Raw genomic sequence first — 23,993 nt, 5'->3', positions numbered from 1 at the left:
CCACCGTGGAGACACAAAAATAAGCCGTACACCAGGATAATGGATTCTCTTTCCAGTGCCTACTTAGTAAAACCCAAGTCAGAGAGGGGCCAGCCTGAAGCACTCATGCCCTATCACTAAACTATTGGCAATCACCAGCCACGAAAGCTCTATGGGGAGGGAAATTGCTCCTTCAGAGATTTTTTTCTTTGCAAATGGTGCTGTTCAGTACCAGAACAGCACCAATCCTTTCTTAAAACTCCTCCAATCTGGTAGGCAAACCGAATTGGCCTGTTCCTTGGCAGCTCTCCTCTGGACCGAACCTGTCGACTGGCTTTTTGTCGGATGTTTGACAGCCTCCTTTAGCTCTTTTGATCCAATTCGGTCGCTCCGATGCTGATGCCCAGTGCCATGTGCCTGGTGCCGTGCAGCCGCCAGCTCCCCCTCGATTTCCTTAGCATCCCCAAGGGTGAAACGGCTCTCCTGGAAGAAGCAAGGGCTACTAGAATTCTGCAGCTGACAGTGGATGGTGCAGGTGCAGAATTGCATACGTCTGCATGTAGTCACTGCCGCAGAATTCTCTTACCCTTGCTGCAGAAACCAGCCCTGGAGTGCCACAGAATTCCAAGGGCCTGGGTATGGGCCAGTGTAGCTTGGGACCCAAGTAGTGAAGATTATCTGAAGGATAATTTTCTAGTCAACCAAATGTAAGTACAGTAATTTTATACCAATATTTTGTGGCTTGTGATGTCTGTGGTTTCGGTGGAGGGTGGAGCCGATGATGTCGGGTGACTTTTGAACTGGAAGAATCCGCCACACAGCAAATGGGAAGGCGAGCAAAGCCCTCTGACCCGTCCTTGTCCTCTTCCCCTAGCATCACCAACCTGAAGTACTGGGGCCGGTGCGAGCCGATCACCTCCAAGACGCTGCAGCTGCTGAACGACCTGTCCATCGGATATCCTTTATGGAAGAGCTGCTGGGGCTGCAGGACCGTTAAACCTCAGCATGGGGGAAAGGTGGCCCAGATGCTCGGCCGGAACAGGAGCACTCTGCATGTCACAGATTCCTGAACCGCTTTGTCTTTTGGGTAACAAGAAGAGCAGAGTGTGAGTGGTTGGTCAACATCTTACCCGGCTGGTGAATTGAAGTGCTGTAATATTGTAGTGGTTTTATTTTGGATCATTATTGCTTTGTAGCTCACTGTCCACAAATAATTTGTGTACAGACTACCAAATGGTCTTCTCCTTGTTCTTCCTGACAGAGTAAAATAAAAATGGCCACTGCAGGTCTTTACAGTAGAGATTTATGCAACTTGGTTGCTCCTGAAACAAATGGAGGAGAGGCTAGAACATGTCGAATATTATAGACATAAGTCCCCTTGTAGTTTTGTGCTGGAAAGCGCTTTGCAAGCATTGTGAGAAGTTTTCTGTTGACTCTGCCGCTTCCTTAACACCCCGTTTACATACAGTAGCGTCAGAAAGCTGGTGAAACTCAGCGCCGTACAGTTCATGCTGAACAATCACACGGTAAGTCCTTCCACCTGCTTCTCGTCTCACAGCAAACTCCTCCGTCTGCCTTTGTGCAGCTGAGCTGATCCCTTAATCTTAACACCTGGACACACTTCTGAATTTTACCTGTGTTCCAGATGCTTCCATCGTACTAAATGAACCTCTGGAAATGTGATCTGTGTTCCATCTCTCTCTGTTCAAAGCCTTCCCTTCGATTTTGAGGGGCTGTAATTATGTGACACCTTTCATCCCTGAAAGGTTCGTGTGGGGGTTTCTACTCCACCAAAAGACAACTGTCTCTGGAGTGAAATGCAGGAGACGGCTGATGCTGCTGTGCATGCAGGCAGCAGCAAGCACTCTATGTAATTTGAAGCAAAATATAATGACATTTTGATGCCTCAGCTTTCGTTCTGAAAGTGCTGATTTGGAGGAAGTGCCGTGACTTGCAGCGGTCGGGGTGGCAGCCGTGTCCCTTGGTCACTGCCTGTGCGGATCTGGGGTGCGGGCTGGAAATCAAAAATGTTAGAACGAGCACCTAGAAACCAGCAGCAAAGCATCACATTTCTCACTTGCCTCTGGGAGCATGTGGTTGTTTGATGCGACGCTGCAGCGATAGCACTCCCAGCACTGGATCCATAAGGTTTGCATCGACGGGCTGAACAATACGCTGTGTTCCTTGAGCTAGGGGATGTTTTTCAGACAGTCCCACATCCCGAGTTTGGCCCAGAAGCTGCATTTTCTGTGGCTGCTGTTTTGGTGGGGAACGCAGGCAGAGTAGCTGGAATCTGCCTGCAGAGAGCTGGTTTTCAGCAGCCTTAGTGCCTGGAGGCGCCCGTGAGGAAGAGGAGCAGATGCTGCTCTGCTCTGGAGGCAAAGCAAGAGCTCCTCGTTCGTCTGGTCCTGGGGATTGCAGGATGAAAGCCGGGAGCTGGTGTCTTTGGCAGCAGGCAGGAGGATGCTGCTGTGGGGCTGCCTGTGCCCTCTGCTGGCCTGTGCTCCAAGCTGGGAAGGGGTTGGCAAGATAACTGAGCGGCTCACTGCTTCTCATCCTCACGCAGGCTGAGAATCAGGATCCTCAACCTTTGATACAGGAGCCCGTTCAAGGCGCTGGTTCCTCTTTAACACGTCTCTTCTCTTCCGTTTGCAGAGCGAGCACTTTTCCTTCCTGGGCATTAACAATCAGTCCAACCTGACTGACATGAGATGTCGGACTACGTTCTACACTGCACTTGGGCGTCTTCTCATGGTGGATTTAGGTACTCGGGTCTTTTTCTGGGAATCAGAGCAAAATTCTGTGTCTCGGGTGCTGGGTCCTGCTGTTCAGGGAGCTGCAAGCTCCTGCAGGAAAGGATGCTGGAGTGGGATAAGCTGATGGGATAAGAAAAAGGAGGTGAAAGAAGCCCAAGAGTGGGTTTGATGCCATGTTACAGGCTACAGGTAGCCCAAAGCTGGGGATAAATCTTTCCTTCATAGTATTGCAAATGTTTTCCTGAGGTGGAAAGGTTTGTTCTAAGTCTGTTGGTGAAGTTAGGTATTGGCAATGGTGCATCAGCTGTCTGGAGACCTGTGTTGTCTCTGCTTTTAGCTCCATGGGTGAGCGAAGTCTGAGTGTCTAGCAGCGGCAGTACCGCAGGGCATGGGGATGTGCAGTCTTAGTCTTATTTCCTCCTCATTTCTTTATTTTCGTCTTTCAGGGGAAGATGAGGATCAGTATGAGCAGTTCATGCTTCCCCTCACAGCTGCCTTTGAGACTGTGGCGCAGATGTTCAGCACAAATACTTTCAATGAACAAGAGGCAAAAGTGAGTTGAGCAGGACCTTCTCTGTTATCCATGTTCTCTTTCATTTAGGGGCCTTGACGTTTTTGGTTCAGACAGACAGGAGAGAACAAGTAAAAGCAGAGTGGGAGCCATTCTGCCCTCTGAACAAGACAAGTGGATGCTGGAGTGATGGGTGTTTGCCCTTCAGTACATGGGGAAGCGGTGGTGTCCCTATACCCCTCGGGATCGAGTTATAGTTTAAAACTGAAGCAGAGAGGCTCACCTGCCAGCTTTCCTTCTGCTGGGAATGAAATACCCCAGCACTGTCACTGCACGGGCTCAAATTAGGGAGGATTTCTGGCCCTGAAGAGGGAGAACTGTCTCACCTGGGGCTGGCATCCAGCACAGAAAGGCTGTGTTGCTCTTATGATGGGAGGAAGGGAAAAATGGCTCAGAGCAAGCATAGATCCATAAGCGTGTTATGTTTTAACGTATCTTTTCGTTTACAATACAGAGAACTTTGGTTGGTTTGGTGAGAGACTTGAGGGGAATAGCCTTTGCCTTCAATGCCAAGACCAGCTTCATGATGCTGTTTGAGTGGATGTATCCTTCTGTCACCCTAAACTTGAGTCATCGGAGGGGAGAACTCTAGCTCACCACATCCAAATGCCCTATTTTTCCTGCTAAATCCTGACTGGGGTTTCTCTTCACTTTTATAGTACTTGGTGTCCTGCCTCTAAGCCTTAGAATAATTTGACTTGGTATGTCTGCAACCAAGTCAACCTAAAAATCTGCTCAAAGCCAAACTGTTGGGGTTTTTCTGAGTGGACCTGAAGAGATGTGACCTGTAATGCACAAAGGCTTTTAATGGGATGCGTGCGTCCCAGCAGCCACAAAAAGCTTTCCTCTTGCTCGCTGGGGCCAACAACAGTCGGTGTCTTTGTCCTCTCGCTGAGAGCATCGCTGCTCAAAGAGCACCGTGGCTGCGCTCCACATCGCTCTTGGCTGGCGAAGGTCAGACGTCTGTGCCGTGACACGTCTTTGTATCTTTGGGTTCTGCTTTGTCTTAGCACAAAAAGCATGTATGCAACTCTTTCAATTGACTCAAGATCTTTATTATTATATTTCCCATGATAAAGCAGACCCCAGCAAGCAGCAGCTCCGTTTAGCCTTATGAAGCAAGCTGCTTTCCAAGGTTCACGTACACAAAATACACCTTTTTGGTAGAGGTTATGACCTTTCTATTTTTTCCATAGAAAGCAACCAAGTTCCTTAGCTTTCCCCTTGCAGCTACCCATCCTACATGCCGATCCTACAGCGAGCGATTGAACTCTGGTACCATGACCCGGCCTGCACTACTCCTGTCCTCAAACTGATGGCTGAGCTGGTACATAACAGGTACGAACCTCCAGAATCTGAAAGCTGGTGTTGGTGCCCAGTTGTGTTGTCTCCGCTTCGGTCTGGTGATGCTATAAAAGCTGCCGAGGGGACAGGGGGAACCTGGTGTCATTTCAGCAGGGAACAAAATCTTAACAGTTCAGATATCAGCCGTCTCATGACTCAGACCAAGAAACGCGATCAATAAACACTGAGTTTGCTCAGCGTGCGCTTCCAAGGACAGCGCTGTAAGATGGAGGCGGGCGACTCGTGTTAATTTTTAAAAACTGGGTTTAAAACGAGCCTCGTTCTGTCTGGCAGCCAGCTGACCACTTTTGCTTTAGAGCATCCGCTCTTTCTGCCAGCACAGAGGTGCCTCTGACGCTGCTGGGATCGTTCAGAAGCTGTATAATCTGTGGTGGAAGGTTGCCAAGACGCTGCCCTGGCTCACAGCCCAGCTGAACACAGCCCTGTAGGGATGAACCGTTGTTAGAGCCCACTGGAAGGGACACGAGCTTCAGGCACAGTCATTTGAGAGTCGACCCTTGGTATTGTCACATCCCAGTGGCACCTTTGCAGCAGGACAGTCCTTACTGGAATACATCCCCTCGTTTATTTCAGAGGTGAACAGGACGAGTGGCTGCGCTTTGATTGTAAGATCTGTTCACTGTAAGGGTGAAAAAATGCCAAGCTTGGAATTCTTGATCATGTTATGAATAGGAGTTAGTCAGCCTGCCCTTAGTGCCGCTTCCGAGATGTGTTTGTGTACAGCAGCCTAGTGACCATTGCCAGGGCAGGATTTCCAGCCTCGCTCTTGTACTCCTGACATCTGTGAAATACAGGCCCTTTCTTCTGTGACAGCAGAGCTCGTCTGTCCCTAAGTGGCTGTGTCCTGCCTGCCTTTGGTCATGAACAGCGGTATTTTCTACCGGACCGGGGTGTTGTGCTGAGCTCTGGGGAGGAGCGTGTCCCAGTGCACAGCAGCACATGGAGCTGCTGGGTTATTGCCTTTGATTTTACTCCTGAGTATGTTTGAGCTCCAGTTTATTCCAAATCCTTTCCTTCAGATCCCAACGGCTGCAGTTCGATGTGTCCTCACCGAACGGCATCCTGCTCTTCCGAGAAACGAGTAAAATGATAACTACATATGGTGAGTACCCAGCAGGAGGGATCCGCGCGGCCTCGCGCTCACTGCCCTTGACTCCTCCGCTCGCTCGGGGAGCGAGGCCCGGGGCACCTGCCAGCTCCGAGAGGCAGCCCTGGGAAACGCTGCCAAATCACTCGCTGAGTGCATGCTTGGATACAGGGAGATGCTTCTGCTTTGAGTGCTGGGTCGGCAGGCAGAACGGGCAGGGTGCTTGCCGTGTAAATGAGGAAGAAAGTGATAGGAAGGAGCAGGAGCCCAACTGAGCTCCTTGCGAGTGTGTGAGGTGACACGGGTGACCCCAGGAAGCACATGGACAGCAATCCTGTCCTTATGCTCTCCCGGTTCCAACACAAAATTACACGCAGTTGTGTTCTCCTGTGGCTTGCAGCCAAGCCACGCTTCTGTCTTTAACGGGTTCCACCTTTGGCTGGGAAACAAGTCTCATGGCGCTTGTGTCTGACTTCTCGGTCACTCCTTACGTCTCTACTTTCATTTTTCCTGCACCCTGGGGGAGAAGGGGTTTGGATGTGGTTGCTGAAATACTGAATCCGCTTCTATGCTCATGCAGGAAATCGTATCCTAACGCTTGGGGAGGTCCCAAAGGATCAAGTCTATGCCTTGAAGCTCAAGGGGATTTCCATCTGCTTCTCTATGCTGAAGGCTGCACTGAGCGGGAGCTACGTCAACTTTGGGGTCTTCCGCCTCTACGGGGATGATGCACTGGACAATGCCTTGCAAACCTTTATCAAGCTTCTGCTTTCCATCCCCCACAGCGACCTTCTGGTAAGCCCACCCCTGCGATAGCAGCATAAACACATAGTGAGGAAAGAGAGGGCTAGGGGGTGAGACAGTCAAGGGTAGTTTAATTGCAGAGACAAGGGGGCTTGTGCCACTTTTGGGAGCTCATCTATAGGCACAGACCAGCGGGAAATTAAAGCTCCTGGAATGTGCATGAGCAGGCAAATGGCCTGAAGGCTGTAACCCCACCAGCCCTGCTGCTTAGCTCTCCAGCTGCAGAGTCATTACCAAAATAATTACTCATCTACCTGAAAAACACTTCCTGTGAGCAAAGGGTGGTTCTTCCCCGTATTGCCAGTGGGCAGAGGTTTGGATGCATCAGTAGTTACGGTGCAACGTGCCTGCTGAGGACACCTGAGGAGGGTCTCGCTCCTTTCCCCACCTCACATGCAGAAAATCCATTTTGCAGCAGAGTTTTGAGACCCCGGCAGCCCAGTCCTTGGCAAAACGTCGAGAAGAGAGGGCAGGATCCACTCCCCCAAATCTTACCCATCGTATTACCATAGCAGGATCTGAAAGAAGCGCTCGCCCTCTGTCCGACTGCATTCAGCATGTTACTGACCTAATAATTCTTCTTGAGACATGCAGCTTAAATGCAACTCTTGAGATGGAGCCACTTTGCAGGACTCCCAGCAGAGTCCCCCCCAGTCTGGGGGGTCTGTGGCACTGATTGCAGAGCAGATTACTGAGCCCAGAACTGCGTATTTTGATTTTTGTACGTGATCTGGCGCTCTGCACCGACACCTGGAGAGCTGTTCTATCTCTGCATCTCCAGCACTGGTATTAGTCGCCAAACACTCCCCATTTAGAAAAGAGCAAAGCAATGGGGAAAGATGGTTTGATATAACAGCATTGGGAACCTACCGGGGCATTGTTGCTGAAGCCTGTTTGGAAGGTGGAGGAGAAAGGAGGAAGATATGTTGGCCCATGAATCATGCTGTGAGAGGTTGGTTTGTTCTCCTTCCAGGAGATGCAGTAAGCAGTTTTCAGGTGATTTATGAATGGGTTGGGTTAGCAGAAAGCTGTAACTGATGCTTACAGCATAGCCACAAAGCCTTAAAAGCCTTTTTCTCTCTCTGCAGGATTATCCCAAGCTCAGCCAGTCATACTATTCCTTACTGGAAGTTCTTACCCAGGACCACATGAACTTTATCGCCAGTCTGGAGCCTCATGTAATCATGTATATTCTCTCTTCCATTTCAGAAGGCCTCACTGCACTAGGTAACTACTTCTCTCTTGTGCTCTTAAGGCTTTGATTTGGAAGTGGGAAAAGATTTTGGTGGCTTTGAACACGTGCTATTTCAGGCTAGCAGATAAATTAACTTTGGGAATGGGTGGAGGAGTCTCACCTCTGTTAAACCTGGAATATTAGAGATGGTGAATATATCAGAGGAGGAGGTTGCTGACCTGTTCAGGGTTAGGTGGTTCCAGGTGCATCTGAGCAAGGAAAACGCTGGCAGCACCCCAACATCTCCCCTTTGTCGTGTTCCTGCAGACACCATGGTTTGCACAGGCTGCTGCTCCTGCCTGGACCACATTGTCACCTATCTCTTCAAGCAGCTGTCACGCAGCACCAAGAAGAGAACCACACCTCTGACCCAGGAGAGCGACCGCTTCCTGCACATCATGCAGCAGCACCCTGAGATGATTCAGCAGGTAAGGGCCTTGATGTGGTGAACTCCCCAAGAGGCCCTGGATCCTCATGGTGCGATGCAGCGCGGGGGCTGTGTGCTCCCTGCTCTAGAGCCCCGGGCTTTTCTGGAGCGGAAAGAACTTTTTGCTAGTATTGCATCTCTCCTACGCATTCATCTTACGGTAGGTCTGATTCAAAGCGATGCTTCATGCACGTGGTTCTCCCTGTGCAAGGAGCACTGGTTTTGCATTTTATATATGAAGGGAAGTAGCCAAAAAAGAGATTTTGTATGTTTTAAAAGAGAAATAAAGTTATGGGCAGTGCTGGTGGTTCATAGGAATGAAGCCAGGAAACATCTCTTTAACCAGAGCGCATGCACCGTTCTGCGGCTTTACAACAAATCAGGGTTTGTTTAAATCCCTGGAACAATCCCATGGGTGCACGTGCACCCACAGCAGAGCCAGCGCCGTGGGGTCCCCACGATTTACTGCGTGGAATTCAGAATATGGCAACAACCTCCCTGTGTCGGGCCCACGTGGAAGTTGGATTTTCTGCCTGTTGGGGCATGTGCTGCCTTGGGACTCCTTCCAGGAGTTTTATTCGCGTCTCCAGGATTATTCACTCCTGCCTTCAGATTGGGTGACTGATTGAGCTTTAGGCACCCTGGTGGCACGTCTGCCACCGTCCTCAGCACCTCCGGTAGACACGGAGTTTGCTGGGATTTGTCTTCTCTCCGTGTGCTGTGGCAGAGAATCAGGCCTGAGCCAAGACGTTTTCCTTGCTCAGATCAGGCTTGGCTCAGCAGAGGTGTTTTCCTTGCTTAGATCAAGCTCAACTCAGCACATACCTACATGTACCGTGTAGTTTAGATACTTGAGTGTCACTTAATGACAGCTGATTCTGTTCACAGAGGCTTTGATGCTCCAGAGGGCCCTGTGTTGGGATCTAGAGATCCATATCTCACAGCAAAACACTTTGATGTGCCTCTAGCCCGGCCATGCTGCTCCGTACATTTCTGACGGTGTTATCCAGCCTTCCTTGCTGGTGCTCAGTCAAAACATCAGCATGACTCCCACGGGAAGGCAGGGAATATTGTGCCATCCTTGCTGGTGAATCAAATGCAAAGAAAACCAGGCTTTTTTGTAAGGCTAGAAGCCGTATTTTCTCAGGATAAAAGGAGAAACTGCATCTCCCAAAGCAGCTGGGTTGGATACTGGCTGTGGAAGGGACGGCAGCTCCTCCGTGTGCCCTCAGTGAAGTTCTCCACCAGTTCTTGGGGGCTCCAGGTCCCGTGGTGCTCAGAGCTCTGTAGTTTGAGGTTCCAACGCTGGTTCCAAGGTGAATCGTTGCTCCCGAGCCCACACGGTGCTGTGGGCTGGAAGAACCAGTTTTAAACCTCATTTTTCCTCTTCCAGATGCTGTCGACAGTGCTGAATATCATCATCTTCGAGGACTGCAGGAACCAGTGGTCGATGTCTCGGCCTCTGCTCGGCTTGATACTGCTCAATGAAAAGGTAAATGTCCCGGGAGGAGCTGATGGGACTTAAATGATGCTGAAGGGGAGGAGAACAGTGTCAGAGCAGAGATGGTGTGTTGAGGGAAGGGTGTCTGGCCCTTGTGCTAATTAATCCGTGGCACTAGAGGTCACTTGAAGATCTCTATGTTGTGTCCCAAAGCCGAGGTGGCTGTTCCTCTGGGGATTAACCCGTTGTCCTCGTCTCCCCCCAGTATTTCTCCGACCTGAGGAACAGCATCGTGAACAGCCAACCGCCGGAGAAACAGCAGGCGATGCACCTCTGCTTCGAGAACCTCATGGAGGGCATCGAACGCAACCTCCTCACCAAGAACAGGGACAGGTTGGTGTGGACAAAGCCCCGAGACGCCCTGAGCCCGTAGCCAATGCCAAAATCACAGTTTGAGAGTAAAATGCTGAAGGAACAGGAAACCTCCATTGAGGTTTTGATTGCGGGGTGACAATAAAACCATGGCAGATGTATTGTTCCCCTCCTTCAGCCCCTCACTCTCCCCCCTTCCCACTAAGGACAGACGATTGGGAGGGAGAGAAGGACAGAGAGGAGAGAGTTGGGAAAATTAAAAATGTTTTACTAATGCTACTAATAAGAATAGAGAAAATAATACAGAATATACAAACTCAATGTTAAAAGTCCCGGCAATTGCTCCGGCAGATGTGGGGCCGGCACCCAAAGTCCTGGACTGGACTCTGCAGCCAAGCGGAGCTGGATTCAGTCTGTCACTGGCCTCAGTTTGCAGGGACGACTCGCAAGGTCCCCTCCTCCATAGGGAAAAGGGACGAGATCCTCGTGATCTCCCACTTTTCTATGAAGTATCATGTGAATGGGATGTTATACTCAGTTGGTCAGGTTTTGGTCACCTGTTTCTCGTTGCCCCTCTTGTGAGATGAGCATCCATTCTTAGCAATGGTAGGCGAGGTCATTGCTATACCTCCCAAAACACGTATCTGGCTTTCAGGAGAGTGCGTTTAATAAGAAGGCTTTAGCTGACGGGCAAATTCCCTAAAAGAGAGCGTGACTTTTAACAAAAGCAGGACAACCTCTAACGCGTTTCTCTGCCTCAGGTTCACGCAAAACCTGTCGGCGTTCAGGCGGGAAGTCAACGACTCCATGAAGAATTCCACCTACGGCGTGAACAGCAACGACATGATGAGCTGACGTCTCCCGGCTCCGCCTTGTACAGAGCAGCATCTCTTTGGCCTGGCCCAGAGGGGTTCCCGTTTCCGATGGAAAGAAAAGAGGGCGTTTCTACATCCCTGCTCTTCCCCAGGGCTGGATTGCGGCGCTCTCCTTTGGTTTTTTGGGCCGTACTCCACGTCCCGAGGGAGGAGGGAACAGGAGGGGTTGTTGAGCTCATCGGGCGCTTCTGTTTCCGTGGGAGGGGGTGGAAAAAGGGCATAAAAGCCAAGTGCAAGAACCCAGCATCTCCCTACCCGAATGTCTGCGTGGAACGCCAGCGCTCTGCTGCAGCCTGCCTTGTATAAACATGTACATTTTTTCATAACATTTTGAACAAGGTTTATATTGACTCAGTTTAAAAAAAAGAAAAAAAAAAAAAAGGAAAAAAAAAAAAAGAAAAAAACAAACAAAAAATAGTGTGATTGAACTTTTTACAGAGTCCTGGTGCACCGGTGCTGGCGTGAGGGTTGCGAATGCGAGTGAGGAAAGCGTGTCCGAAGCTTTACTGGGCGAGGGGTGGGTGTGTGAAAGCGCAGAGATCTATTTAGTGACGAGCGTAGAGAGAAGCAAAAACAATTACAAGAAAAAAAAGAGAAAAAAAAAAGGAAAAAAATTCAACAAATGATTAAAAAAAAAAAGAAGGCGTTGTAAAATTCCAAATGTATATTTTTTCTTATTAAGCCCCCCTCAAATCACAGCTCCCCGTTCCCATCTTGCCCTTGTTATTAGGAACTCGAAGCCATGCCGCGTGGTCTCTCATCCGTGCTTGCTCGTGGGTGTCCCCTGTCCCCTGTAGCTGCTGTCCCCTGTCCCCCCCGTCCCATAGGGCTCTCCCCATGCTCCATCTCCTCTTTCTTTTCCTTTATTCCCCCGTTTCATTGGAGCAGTGGGAGCTGCAGCCCAGCTCCCCAGAGCCGCTGCAGCCACCCCGGAGGCTTCTTAATAACAAGGTTTGCCCGGCATGAAGTATTTCACACCCCCTTTAAAGTTCTTTTCTCAATTTCTTTTCCCCTAAGTCACCATAATCACTGTTTTGGGCATCAAACAGGAAAGCTGATGATGGGGGGGAACCTGTTTGCCTTGTATTTTCCCACTATTGTTGCTGCTAGTCGTGTGCATCCCCTTGCTCAGCTCTACCCACCGACACTCACTCCTTAGGGCTTCAGTTTCTCTTCCCAACCACCACCTACTCTTAATTTTATTTCCCTTTATTTTTTATTTTATTTTTAAACTTTGTTTTCCTTTCCTCTGGCGATTGTGTGTTGGGTCCTGTTTTATTTTTCCGCGTGAGCAGATTGCTGGTTGACTTGTAAGGGTGTTTGCTGCATACAGTGTAAAGCATTTGTGACTGCAAATAAAACTTCAATGGTTTCTACTGAGCTGCGTCTGCCTGGGCATCCATCGCTCTCCTGCCTGCTGGGGGGGAGCTCACAAATCAAGTGCTTTTGGAACGCTTTATTAGATTTTGGGGGTATAGCATTCTGGGTTGGGGACTTGAAGCGGTGGTCGAGCCAAAATCACAGTGGATTCAGCAATAATTATGTAGATTTTTCTGGGGCTGTTTTAAGGAAGAACCACTTCAAAACTTGCAGTAGACACTTTATTTTTTTAAAAAAAATGTATTTACAGTGTGTAAATGGAGGAGCAGGGGCGTTTCTACCCCATCCTCACCCGGACACCTCGGCAGCCTCCGGCTCCCTGGCCCGGCCGTAGACGATGCTGTTCCAGCCCTCTCTGTTCCGAGCGATCTCGATGGCAAAAAACTGGATCCTGGTGGCTAAAAGAATCACAGAAACCCAGAATGTGAGGGGTTGAAGGGACCTGGAAAGCTCATCCAGTGCAATCCCCCCATGGAGCAGGAACACCCAGCTGAGGTTCCACAGGAAGGGGTCCAGGCGGGTTTGAATGTCTGCAGAGAAGGAGACTCCACAACCTCCCTGGGCAGCCTGGGCCAGGCTCTGCCACCCTCACCCCAAACAAGTTTCTTCTCATATTTAAGTGGAACCTCCTGTGTTGCAGTTTGAACCCATTACCCCTTGTCCTACCATTGGTTGTCACCGAGAAGAGCCTGGCTCCATCCTCCTGACACTGCCCCTTTCCATATTGATCCCCATGAATGAGTCCCCCTTCAGTCTCCTCTTCTCCAGCTCCAGAGCCCCAGCTCCCTCAGCCTTTCCTCACACGGGAGATGCTCCACTCCCTTCAGCATCTTGGTGGCTGCGCTGGACTCTCTGCAGCAGTTCCCTGTCCTTCTGGAGCTGAGGGGCCACAACTGGACACAATATTCCAGGTGTGGTCTCCCCAGGGCAGAGCAGAGGGGCAGGAGAACCTCTCTGACCTACTGACCACCCCCTTCTAACCCACCCCAGGTACCATTGGCCTTCCTGGCCACAAGGGCCCAGTGCTGGCTCATGGTCACCCTGCTGTCCCCAGGACCCCCAGCTCCCTTTCCCCTACACTCTCTCTAATAGCTCAATCCCCAGGGGAGAAGATACAAGAACTGAAAGAGCGGATCCACGGGTCCAGCCTCTGGCGCTCACCGAAGATGCTGTTCTCCTCCGTGTAGCCCTCGCTGCAGTCCAGGCGGAGCAGCGTCCCGAAGTTGAAATCCTCCACCACCCCCTCGAATTTGAGGCAGAACGGGCGCCATTTCTAGGCGGGGAAAAAAGCATCAGCACCCCAGAAACCTGGGGAAAGCTGGGGGGGGAAAAGTCACGTACCCCCCCTTGCTACCCACCCACCTCCTTGGCGGGTTCCGACTTCAGCTCTTCTGGGTCCAGAACGTCGATTTTAAGATCCCGGAAGGTTTTCCTGAATTCGCTGTAGATTTGGTCGTCGACTTTCGTGAGGTTCAGGAATTTGGGGTCGACGGAGGAGATGAGCTACGCAGGAAGGGTGAAGAATTAACCGGGACCCCCCCCAAAGGTCCCCCCCACCACCGGACCCCCCCATGGGACTTACATTGAAGTAGACCTGGGCGTGCTGATGCGCCTTCATGGCCCAGGCCAGTTCCACGCGGGGCTGGGGGGCACGAGCGGGTTTGGGGGGTCTGTCCCTCCTCGGGGGGGTCTGTCCCTCCCGGGGGGGAGTCTGTCCCTCCTCAGGGGGTGTCTGTCCCTCCCAGGGGGGTCCTCTCCTCCCCTTGGGGGTGTGTGGGGACAAGGGGAATGGGAATGGCTTGGGGGTGACACTGTGGGGACCTGGGGGGGTTCAGGGGTGATGCTACAGACCTGCAAACCCCAACCCCCCCCTACCCATCTGTGTGGGACCCCCAAGCTGGGAGGTGACACCCCCTTGATGCTGGGGACCCCCAAGGTTAGGACCCCACTCGTGGGGCTGAGACCCCATTCAGTGTCGGGAATCCCCCTTGTGCTGGGACCACCAACCCCCCCACCCGGTATTGCGACCCCCCAGGGGCTGGGATCCCCCCCTCCCCTCGCAGCGCTGGGACCCCCAGGCCCTACCCCCCCAACCGGGGGTGCAATTCCCCTCCCAGCACTGGGACGTCCCCTCCCCTGGGGCTGGGACCCCCTCAAAACCGGGGACCCCCCTCCTAGGGCTGAACTCCCCCTAGAACTGGGGACCCCCCTGTGCAAGGGCCGTCTCCCTGGGTTGGGACCACCAACCCCCCCCTCACCGGGATCCCCCAAGACTGGGACCCCCCCCGACACTGCGATCCCCCTTTCCCCTCCCAGGACTGGCACCTGCGGCTGGGCCCCCCCAGAACTGCCCCCCCCAGGGCTGTGCCCCCCTCCCGAGGCCGGGACCCCCGTTTGTGCCGCCCCCAGACTCACATCGTTCCCAAAGGCTTCGGCCGGCAGCGACAGCGCCTGAGCGGCCGCGGCGACATCGCCGGGTCCCTGCGAGGGGGGTGAGGAGAAGCTGCTCAGGGACCTGCGGGGTGCGGGGGGGAACCCCATCCCCTGTGTGTGTATCCCCCCCCCAAAACCGTGTCCCCCCTTGTCCCACCAGCCCCGTGGCCGCCATCGCTGCCGGAAGCGGCGCCGCGGCCCCGCCCACGCGCGCGTGCGCCCACGGGGACACGGGGAGGGGACACGGGGCGCGGGACATGGGGACACACGGCAGCGCGGGAACGCGCGGTGGGGGCGGCAGGACACGGTGGTTCCACGACAGGTCACGGTGGCATATGGCAGGACACGGCAGGACACGGTGACCCGTGGCAGGACACGGTGGTTCCACGGCGGGACACGGTGGTTCCACGGCAGGACACGGTGGTTCCACGGCGGGACACGGTGGTTCCACTGCAGGACACGGTGGCACATGGCAGGACACGGTGACCCGTGGCAGGACATGGTGGTTCCACGGCAGGACACGGTGGCACATGGCACACGACAGCGGTTCACAGGGCACAGTGACACACGGCAGGACTGCGGTGACACACGGTGACACACGGTGACACACGGTGACACATGGCGGAAGTGTTGGGGCGCAATCACTGAATCCCAGAATGTCCAGTTTGCACCCATTGCCCCTTGTCCTGTCACTGGTTGTCACCCAGAAGAGCCTGGCTCCATCCTCCCGACACTCCCCCTTTCCATATTGATCCCCATGAATGGGTCCCCCCTCAGTCTCCTCTTCTCCAGCTCCAGAGCCCCAGGTCCCTCCTCTCCTCACACTCCAGGTGTCACACAGCAGGACCCCACTGGTGCCAGGGACCGGTGTCCCCAACAGCTCATTCCCAGAGGGGACACCCCCGTCCTGGCTGGGACTCGCTGGGGACACTCAGTGCACGGGGATTCATCTTCTCCTGTGACAGCTGTTGGGGTGGCAGGTCCCCCTGCCCGGGACCGCGTCACCAGGGTGCTATGGGACATGGGGACATGGCACCGAGGGGCTTTGCTCATTAACCGGGTGGGACTCTGGGCTCATCACACACACCTGGGGGGCTTAATTGCCCCGTGAGAGCTGCTGCTAATTAAGAAAGCGTGCTGATTGGGTGGGTGTTGACCCAAACTTCTGGGGCCCCCCACCTGTTATCCCAGCCCTCCCCTTCTCTCTGGAGCAAAGTGTCCCCTGAGGACACCATGGCAGGAGCCGGCGGGATGTCCCTCTGTGTCCCCCGCTAACCCCAGCCAAGGGGGGTGAATAATCATGGCACAAGATGGGGGGAACCTGGGGAGGAAGAAAGAGGCTGGTGCGTGATGCTGAGCTCAAAAAGTGGGGAGAAATCCAGGCACAGGTTGGGCTGGGGGGTCAAGGAGCCTGGCCAGGTATGGGGCGGTAGGATGGGTGTGGGGGTCCCGTGGGTGCCCCCATCTCATGTCAGGGTAAGCCCGTGGTGCCCATGAGACCCTTTCACCTTCCAGGTGCAGAAGAGCCTGGGAAGCTGCTGGGTTGGTGTTTTTCCTTCCCCAATAAAGGATCATTTCCATCCCTGGCTCTCTGTGCTGGGGATGGAGGGATTGGGGGGGTCCATGAGAGCCCTCTGCCTGGGCAGCATCCTTCCCCTGGGGCTGGGGGGTGGCAGGACCCCCCCAACACACCGTCCTGCGCAGGGGAACAAGTGTTGCCTGTGAATAGGAGACAAAGGGGGATTAGGGAGCAGCGGGGAGATGATTATAACCCATTGACCTGGCCTTGGTCTGGGGGCTGCAGGTATTTGTGGAGGGTCTGACCCCCCCCCAGGAGCGTGAGGGGGCTGCTGTGTCTCAGATTGGCTCCGAGAGGGGAGCTGAGCCCCCTACAAAGCCAGGCTTTAGTCTGCTCCAGGTGTGGGGCAGGAGGGGGATACCAGGGCTGGGGGGGAGCAGGGTGCCCCACTGGGGATGCCAGGATGGGGGGGGACAGGGGGCCACACACAGAAAGCTTTCACAGGCAGCCCTGTCCCTCCAGCCTTTCCTCGCCCCGCAGGGGCTGCTTGCACAAGGCAGCCCCCCCACCGCTGCGGTGACAGCTCCCGGGACCCTCTGCCCCAAACCGGGGGGGACACTCCGGGGGTGATGACAGCTCCACCGCCATCAATCATCCCTGCGGAGTGGGGACGGAGGCACAGCCCGAGGGACGCTGAGCCCTGGGGTGGGGGGACCCCCGAGCTGGGGGATGCCACGTTTGTCTCTGTTTGGGGCTGCGAGTTGTTTTTTTGGGGCAGAATTCCTGTCTCAGGAGGTGCGAAGGCAGCGGGGAAGGTCTAATTGGGGTCGTTAGCACTGAATCAGCCCCCCCTGCCCTCCTGTCACTGGGGGTGTTGGTACCCGCTGAGCTCCATGGTGAGGCCTGACACCCCTCGTGCTGATGGGGAAACTGAGGCACGAGCATGCGGGTAAGTGGTTTCTGTACTGAGCCCCTTGTCCTGTGTGCTCCCGCTCTGGGACACCCCACAGGGGTTTTACCCCCCCAGGGCATTACCCCAGCTCCCTGGGGGGTATTTATAAGGCACTTAGCGCCTCCCTGCCTGAGCAAACGGGGTCTGGAGGGGCGCACAGCCCCCACCTCCTATGGGACGTGACACCCGATGGGGCAGGGGAAAGGGGGAGCTGTCGGTGTGGGGGTTGTGACACGGTCTCTTAGACCCCCCCCGGGCACTAAGCCAGCTGTGGCGCTTTGCTCTGTGTGACACCTGGCACCTCGGTGAGAGGAGGGTGACAAAATCATCCCCCGTGCCAGCGCGTCCCTTCCTGAGCCCCCGCGGGGCTTGTCCCATCACTGGTACCATCGTCATGTCCCACAGCATCCTCCCCCCCATCTCCTGTACCCCACAACATCCTCCCCCCATCTCCCGTACCCCACAGAATCCTCCCTTGAGGATCCATGATGGGGACACCCCAAGCAGCTGGGCCCCCCCTGTCTCCTCCATCCCCTCCTCCAGGTCCCATCCTCCTCCTCCTCCCCTCCGCAGCAATCGGGAGAGGTTCAGCCCCTCTTCACATGGGCTCTCCCCCCATTTAAAGGCTGCACATCCTGCATCTCCCATCCCCATGCTGGGATCTGGGGGGTGCCAAAGCTCGATGGGGCGGGGGGCTGCCCACCCCTGCCCTGCCTGCATCCCTCTGTCCCATTAGGAGCCGCAAAGCAGGGAACTAACCCAAGACCGGGAGGCTGATGGGGTGGGGACGCAGGGGACAGGATGGATCTGGATGTCCCCAGGGTGTAGGACGTGCAGCCCCCAGGGCTGGAGGAGGAGGAGAAGAGGACCCGACCCCGGCTGCCTCCCCCATGCTCCATCGCCACCCCGCAGACGTTGGCATCGCACGTGGCTCCACCATCGCGGCGACAACCAGGGGGTTTCTCCCGGTGTCGCCTTCGCCCTCCCCAAACGCGGGGGTCACAGGAGGAAGGAGGGGACGGGTCGCTCGGTGGCGGGGAGGGAGGGCAGGTTTGCAGCGAGCCCTGTGGCCGTGCCGGCCGTTCATGCCGCTGGCCGGGGGGCTTCGAGCAGCGCCATGCAGCCCATCAGCCTGCAGAACCTCTCCATGTAAGCCCCGCGCGCCGCTTGTTTGCAACTCGGGTTTATCAGTAGTTTTATTCTTAGTGCATTAGACACAGCTGTTCTTTGCGGGGGGGTGGAAAAAGAAAACAACTAACCCCGAACAACCCCCCACCCCGTTTCTCTCCCTTTTGTCTCCCACTGCAGATGTTTCCAGCTCCTCATGTTCTCCTGTCAGACCCAGGTAGGTGGATGTGTTTTACTAACCCCGTCCGGCCGTGCCATCTGCCCAGATAACTGCTTGTTCGGGGGTGTCCTTTGGCTCTGGCGGGGGGGCTTTCCTGGTTTTGGGGACCGGTGCGTGCCCACCGCGAGTGGTACCCAGCTCCGGGCAGGGGAAGGATGCTCAGAGGGATGTGCCCATCAGCACCGGCCTCGGGGCTGCGACGGGTCGGTACCGGGGTATCCGCGATGGGGAGGGCGTCCTCCCCGGACCCCCCCGGCTCCCCACCAAGGTCAGCGGGGATCCCTCCCGCGCAGACGATACATTTCTCTGCCCGGGGAAGGATGTGCCAAGTCCATCAGCCTTGAGCTCCCGGGGCCGGACTCTGCAGCCGAGGCCGCTGCCGAGGGGGTTAACGGGGCAGAGCGGGGTCCGGTCCCCCCCACCAGCGGGGTGGTGTGGGGTTTGACACCCCCTTCCCCTCTCCCCCCCACATCTTCTCAGGCTGCACCGTCCCTTTTTGTGCGCTTTAGAAAGACAGCGGCTATTAAAATGCACTGTTCCATATCAGCACCCTCTGCTCCGGAGCCTGAACAAAACCCCTGTAGCTGCCGGTCCCAGCAGCATTAATACGTGCTCAGGACCTTTTTTCTTGTTGGTTTTCTTTTTTCCCCTCTTTTTTTTCTTTTTCCCAAGGTAAATGCTTTTAGTTCTTTGAAAATGAGAGGGGAAGGGAAGCGCCTTTGATGGCGAGGGGCTGCCCACCTCCTCGGCCAGCCCCAAAGGCTTTAAAGTGGATCCTGGCAGGAAATGAGTCCCCAGGCACACACAAAGGTTGGGGGGTGCAGGGGGACAGGCAGTGCCCCCCACCACCCCACTGCTCCCCCCTGCACGAGCAGCCAGGGCTGGGTCCCCTTGTGCCCCCTTGGCACCCAGCAAGGTGACGCTGCAGCCGGGGGATGCAGGGTGGCTGGTCCCCGCACCCCAAAATGGGCAACCAGCTCCCAAATGGTCATGGGACAAGCTCCTGGGGGGGCAGCAGGACATGGTCCCCCCAAAAGCATGTCTCATAGCCCTTTTGGAGCTGGATTTTGGGATGGCTCAGCCAATACACACTGAGATTAAACCGAGTCTTCTCTTAAGACGCGTATTGGGAAGCACTGGTTGGAGCCCAGCGTGGGGATGGGGGGTGATCACCAGTGCTAATCCCCCCCTTTCCCCAGCTTATCTGCACTACTTAGCTGCTTCTTACCATCCAAAAACCCTGGTGTGTTTGTGTTGCCCCATCACCCTAAGCTGCTTGGGGTCCATGAGATGTTTTATTCCTCCAGTGCAAACTGGGGGCTGCTCTGCTCCTGGGACACCCAGCCCAGCTTTATGTGGGTCTCACCCCCCATTAGAGACCCAGCGGGTGTTTTTAAGCTCAGCCCATGTGTCCCAGCCCACCCTTGGTACCTGCTCAAGCAGGAGATGCTGCTGAGCACCCATCTGGTCCGGTGACACGGCCGGGAGCAGAAGTGGCTCTGGGGTCCCCACTCCGCCCCCTTTGCCATCGGCTGTCCAAAACAAATTTGATTTTATTTTTCCCTTTGTAAACAAAGGGGGAGAATCAACCGTCTCCTAATTTTAACCAGTACGTGAGGGACCAGGGGGCCGTGAGCGACCAGCTGAGCCGGCGGCAGATCAGGGAGTACCAGCTGTACAGCCGGACCAGCGGCAAGCACGTCCAGGTGAACGGCAAAAGGATCACGGCCACCGCCGAGGACGGCAACAAGTTCGGTAAGGGGCTGGCGTCCCCCGGAGGGCTTGGTCCGGGACTAACTTGTTGGGAAATGTCTCTTCCTAGAGGAGTTTTGCAGAGGGATTGTGGAGAGCAGTCGTCAGGGAGAAAGGTTTAAATTGCCTCAGCTGGCTGGTTTTATGCCTAAAATAACTCCAGTTTTAACCATTCAGCCCTGACCTCGAAGCTTCCAAAAATCATGCATTTCTCTAATACCACGCAGCGTTTATAAGCCCTATATTTAGGGCTTTTGCTTTCTAATCTCTTCCCGGTGTGAGGCAGACAGCTTTTCCCCAAGGAGAATCACCTGATGGCATCAGCATCTTAAATATCCACAAACACACGGGTTTGCCAGGGAGCCAAGATGCCACGCTGATGGGCACCACAGCCCCGCAAAGGCCAGGATGGCATCTCCAGCACTGAAAAGCTTTGGGAAAGGCTTTGCAAAGGCTAATTCAGCACCTTTCCAGTTTTTTCCCCCCAATTCTTGCTATCAGGAGCGCAGGACCCACCAGGGTCATCGGTTTCAGTGTCAGCTCCCAACCTTCGCAGCCACGGCCATGTCGCAGAGACACAATGAGGACGAGGACAATTAACCCGCTGGGTGCTGGACTCAGTCTGGCCCTGGAGAACCCATTGAACCGTCAACAATGTGGATGCACCAGGGGGGAGGAAGGGGCCGTCGCTTTCATCAAACACCCGGTTTGACTCTGCTGGGTTTTAACAAAAGCCCTTTAGCATCATGGCTGGGGAGCATCCCCTGCAGGAGCATCCTCTTGCCCCATGGGTGATGGGCAGGGAGGGATGCTGGGGAGGCAGGGAGGAGGGGATGGGGGCGGTTTGGGTACTGTTAGCTCATGGGGGGTGTCACAGCTCCCCCCGGGACACTGTCCCCTTGTTTGTCCCCTCGCAGCCAAGCTCATCGTGGAGACGGACACTTTCGGGAGCCGCGTCCGCATCAAGGGGGCCGAGAGCGAGAAGTACATCTGCATGAGCAAGCGGGGCAAGCTCATCGGGAAAGTGAGTCCCAGCGTGTCCCCGTGTCCCCAGAGCAGCCGGGATGCTCAGCGGGGCTGGTCCCCATGTCCCCAGTCACAGGGGCCATGGGGGTCTCTCCATGTCCCCCCAAAAAGCTGCCAGTCCCCCTTCTCCTCCATCACAACCACAGGATGGTTTGGGTTGGAAGGGACCTTGGAAAGATCACCTAGTGCAACTTGTAAGGTTGCGGGGGGCTTCCACTAATACTCCGCACCCCTGAAGTCATTAATGGTTATAAATATGGAAAGGGTGAGTGCCAGGAGGATGGAGCCAGGCTCTTCTTGGTGACAACCAATGGTAGGACAAGGGGCAATGGGTTCAAACTGAAACACAGGAGGTTCCACTTAAATTTGAGAAGAAACTTCATGGTGAGGGTGTCAGAGCCTGGCCCAGGCTGCCCAGGGAGGTTGTGGAGTCTCCTTCTCTGCAGACATTCAAACCCGCCTGGACACCTTCCTGTGGAACCTCAGCTGGGTGTTCCTGCTCCATAGGGGGATTGCACTGGATGAGCTTTCCGGGTGCCTTCCAACCCCTGACATTCTGTGAACTTCCACAGAAATTGTGAAAACAGGGTTTTTTTAAAAAATTCCCCATCTATCCACCCTTTTTCTGCCCCCAGCAAATCACAAGGAGAAGCCCCTGGGGAGCTGGTCCCAGTGCTTTGGGGTCGGTGTCATGGCAAACATGGCAGGGATGGGGTGCCAACGGGGTGCCAGCACCCCACGGGTCACATCCCTGACCCCCCAACCCCATCCCTACGGGTGCTCATGGCCCCTTTCCCCCCCGCACAGCCCAACGGCAAGAGCAAGGACTGCATCTTCACGGAGATCGTGCTGGAGAACAACTACACGGCGTTCCGCAACGCGCGCTACGAGGGCTGGTACATGGCGTTCACACGGCAGGGCCGGCCCCGCCGCGCCTCCCGCAGCCGCCAGAACCAGCGCGAAGCCCATTTCATCAAGCGGCTGTACCGGGGGCAGCTGCCCTTCCCCAACAACGCCGAGCGGCAGAAGCAGTTCGAGTTCGTCGGCTCGTCCTCGCCCACCCGACGGACCCGCCGCACCCCCCGCCCGCGCACGTAATCCCGGACTCCTCCCCTCGACAGGCTCTGCCTTCCTCATCCTCGCCGAGCTCTTCCCTTTGTCCCGGCGCCCTCCAGCACTGGTTATTCCCTGCTTTTTTTCCTAAAACGCTCTATTTTTATACTTTATAACCCCACGCTGGGGTGCCTGCATCCCTAGAGCATCCCGTGGTACCCGCGTTTACCACCCGCTCGCCTCGGCATCTCCTCAGACACTTGTCCCCATGCCACCTCCCTGTCCCCGCAGACATCCCTCTCGGTGCCGGGGATGGATAGACCAGCTATGAGAGTGCGGGATGTCCCCACCAGAGCACGATGTCCCCAGCCCTGAGATCAGTGGCATGTCCCCAGCCCTGTGCTCAGCGGGATGCTGTCCCCATCCCTGCGAGGGACGCAGGGCACTGCGGGCAGCCAGGTGATGGGGCGTGTGGGGCGTCTGTCCGTATGTCTGTCTGTCCATGCAGCTTGGAGGGTCCCTGGGCACGCAGACCCCGGGCCAGCACTTGTATCCCCGTGGCCGTGGGGTCTCTGTGTTATTTATTGGAGGGGAAGGTCTGTGCCCTCTCTGGTGGCACAGGGACACGCGTGGGTGCCCACCAGGCCAAAGAGAAACTGCCTTTAGGTTATTTTTATTGGGTTTTTCTGATGGGTTGTTTGTGTGTTTTCGCAAGCTCCACTGTTTCCTTTAGGAGTGGCTTTAGGCCTAAATATTTAGATTTTGGAGTTTATTTGTGTAAAGGAGGAAACCCCAAAGCAAATAAAAGTGAGTATCTAGACTGCTGGAGTTCTCATTCCTGTGATGAGGCTTTGCTGCGGGTTTTGTACCTCCTGGAATGGGGGGCACAGGGACCCCAGATGTTCAGGGAGATGCTGGGTGGCAGGAGGATGGAGGTGCCCACTGCAGGTGACACCCTGTGTCCCCATCCCTCTCTGTGAGCCCCCGGTCTGTGTCCTGGGGGCGTCCCCTGCATCCCGGTGCACAGAGCATCACCCTCAGTGTGGTACCCAGAGTGGTACCCGCTGCTCCCCACACCTGGGGCCACCGGTTGGGGTGTCCCCCCTCCATCCTCAAGCTCTGTCCCCCCAGCCCGTGCCGTCCCACCTTCCCCATAATTGCTTTCCCCTCTGACAATGCCCGGGGAGGTGGCGGCCGACCGGCGGGGAGGATGTAAGAGGATGTAAGAGGATGTAATCCCTTCACCCCCAGCCCCTACAAAGCCCCGCCAGCATAATGCCGGGAGGGGGGCACGGCTGGGGGGGCCATGGGGAGAAAATTATAACAGTTTGAGTTAAATGAAGCTTTAAAGCAGAAGAGAAATGCAACACCCAGCAATTACGGCCTAACAATGCACCCGACGCTGCCTGCCCAGGTGTGGTGGGCAGGAATTAACAGAGCTACAGGGGTAATTTTTTCTCCCCCCCTCCCGCTCCCTTTGGCCCCACAGCCCCAGCTCCTTGATTCTGCAGGAATTCGAGACATTCTTGAAAGGAGAAAGGAGCCGACAGGGTCTGGACCCTCCCCGTCTCCACCGCCCCCTCCCCAATTTAGCCCAAGCTTCAAAGGTAGAGGAGTTC

The 23,993-nt window shown here is 55.1% G+C and overlaps 3 protein-coding genes across 6 annotated transcripts in view; 2 read left to right on the top strand and 1 right to left on the bottom strand.

Moving 5' to 3' along the window:
- XPO7 (exportin 7) overlaps window positions 1-12,291 on the top strand; it is a 39,241-nt gene extending 26,950 nt beyond the window's left edge. Inside the window, exons 16-28 of the mRNA XM_065856612.2 lie at window positions 854-937; window positions 1,445-1,505; window positions 2,635-2,743; window positions 3,182-3,288; window positions 3,761-3,849; window positions 4,537-4,644; window positions 5,691-5,773; window positions 6,339-6,553; window positions 7,651-7,789; window positions 8,064-8,224; window positions 9,617-9,715; window positions 9,930-10,057; window positions 10,798-12,291. Of these exons, the coding sequence (XP_065712684.1) occupies window positions 854-937; window positions 1,445-1,505; window positions 2,635-2,743; window positions 3,182-3,288; window positions 3,761-3,849; window positions 4,537-4,644; window positions 5,691-5,773; window positions 6,339-6,553; window positions 7,651-7,789; window positions 8,064-8,224; window positions 9,617-9,715; window positions 9,930-10,057; window positions 10,798-10,891 (1,477 nt within the window). The 3' untranslated portion in view covers window positions 10,892-12,291. The remainder of the gene's footprint in view (window positions 1-853; window positions 938-1,444; window positions 1,506-2,634; window positions 2,744-3,181; window positions 3,289-3,760; window positions 3,850-4,536; window positions 4,645-5,690; window positions 5,774-6,338; window positions 6,554-7,650; window positions 7,790-8,063; window positions 8,225-9,616; window positions 9,716-9,929; window positions 10,058-10,797) is intronic.
- A 207-nt stretch (window positions 12,292-12,498) lies between these two features.
- Window positions 12,499-14,927, bottom strand: PBDC1 (polysaccharide biosynthesis domain containing 1). The gene is made up of 6 exons (XM_065856767.2): window positions 14,882-14,927; window positions 14,707-14,772; window positions 13,874-13,933; window positions 13,654-13,794; window positions 13,453-13,564; window positions 12,499-12,689 (listed from the first exon to the last, which is right to left on the bottom strand). Exons 1-6 carry the CDS (start codon window positions 14,897-14,899, stop codon window positions 12,580-12,582), a joined length of 507 nt encoding a protein of 168 aa, XP_065712839.1. The 5' UTR covers window positions 14,900-14,927; the 3' UTR covers window positions 12,499-12,579.
- A 61-nt stretch (window positions 14,928-14,988) lies between these two features.
- On the top strand, window positions 14,989-23,179 carry FGF17 (fibroblast growth factor 17). Of its 4 annotated transcripts, none has more exons than XM_071799423.1 (5): window positions 14,989-15,315; window positions 18,504-18,540; window positions 20,154-20,298; window positions 21,213-21,319; window positions 22,129-23,179. In XM_071799423.1, exons 1-5 carry the CDS (start codon window positions 15,194-15,196, stop codon window positions 22,417-22,419), a joined length of 702 nt encoding a protein of 233 aa, XP_071655524.1. In that variant the 5' UTR covers window positions 14,989-15,193; the 3' UTR covers window positions 22,420-23,179. The 4 variants fall into 4 exon arrangements, with proteins under 4 accessions (XP_071655524.1, XP_071655523.1, XP_065712844.1 ...); XM_071799422.1 differs by having other exon boundaries at window positions 20,121-20,298; XM_065856772.2 differs by lacking the exon at window positions 14,989-15,315 and adding an exon at window positions 18,007-18,344 and having other exon boundaries at window positions 20,121-20,298.
- Window positions 23,180-23,993: the final 814 nt, after the last annotated feature.

Source organism: Patagioenas fasciata, chromosome 26, assembly GCF_037038585.1.
Source record: "Patagioenas fasciata isolate bPatFas1 chromosome 26, bPatFas1.hap1, whole genome shotgun sequence".
Taxonomy (NCBI): domain Eukaryota; kingdom Metazoa; phylum Chordata; class Aves; order Columbiformes; family Columbidae; genus Patagioenas; species Patagioenas fasciata.
The sequence above is the reverse complement of the archived record's forward strand: the minus strand, read 5'-3'. Positions and strand labels throughout refer to the sequence as shown.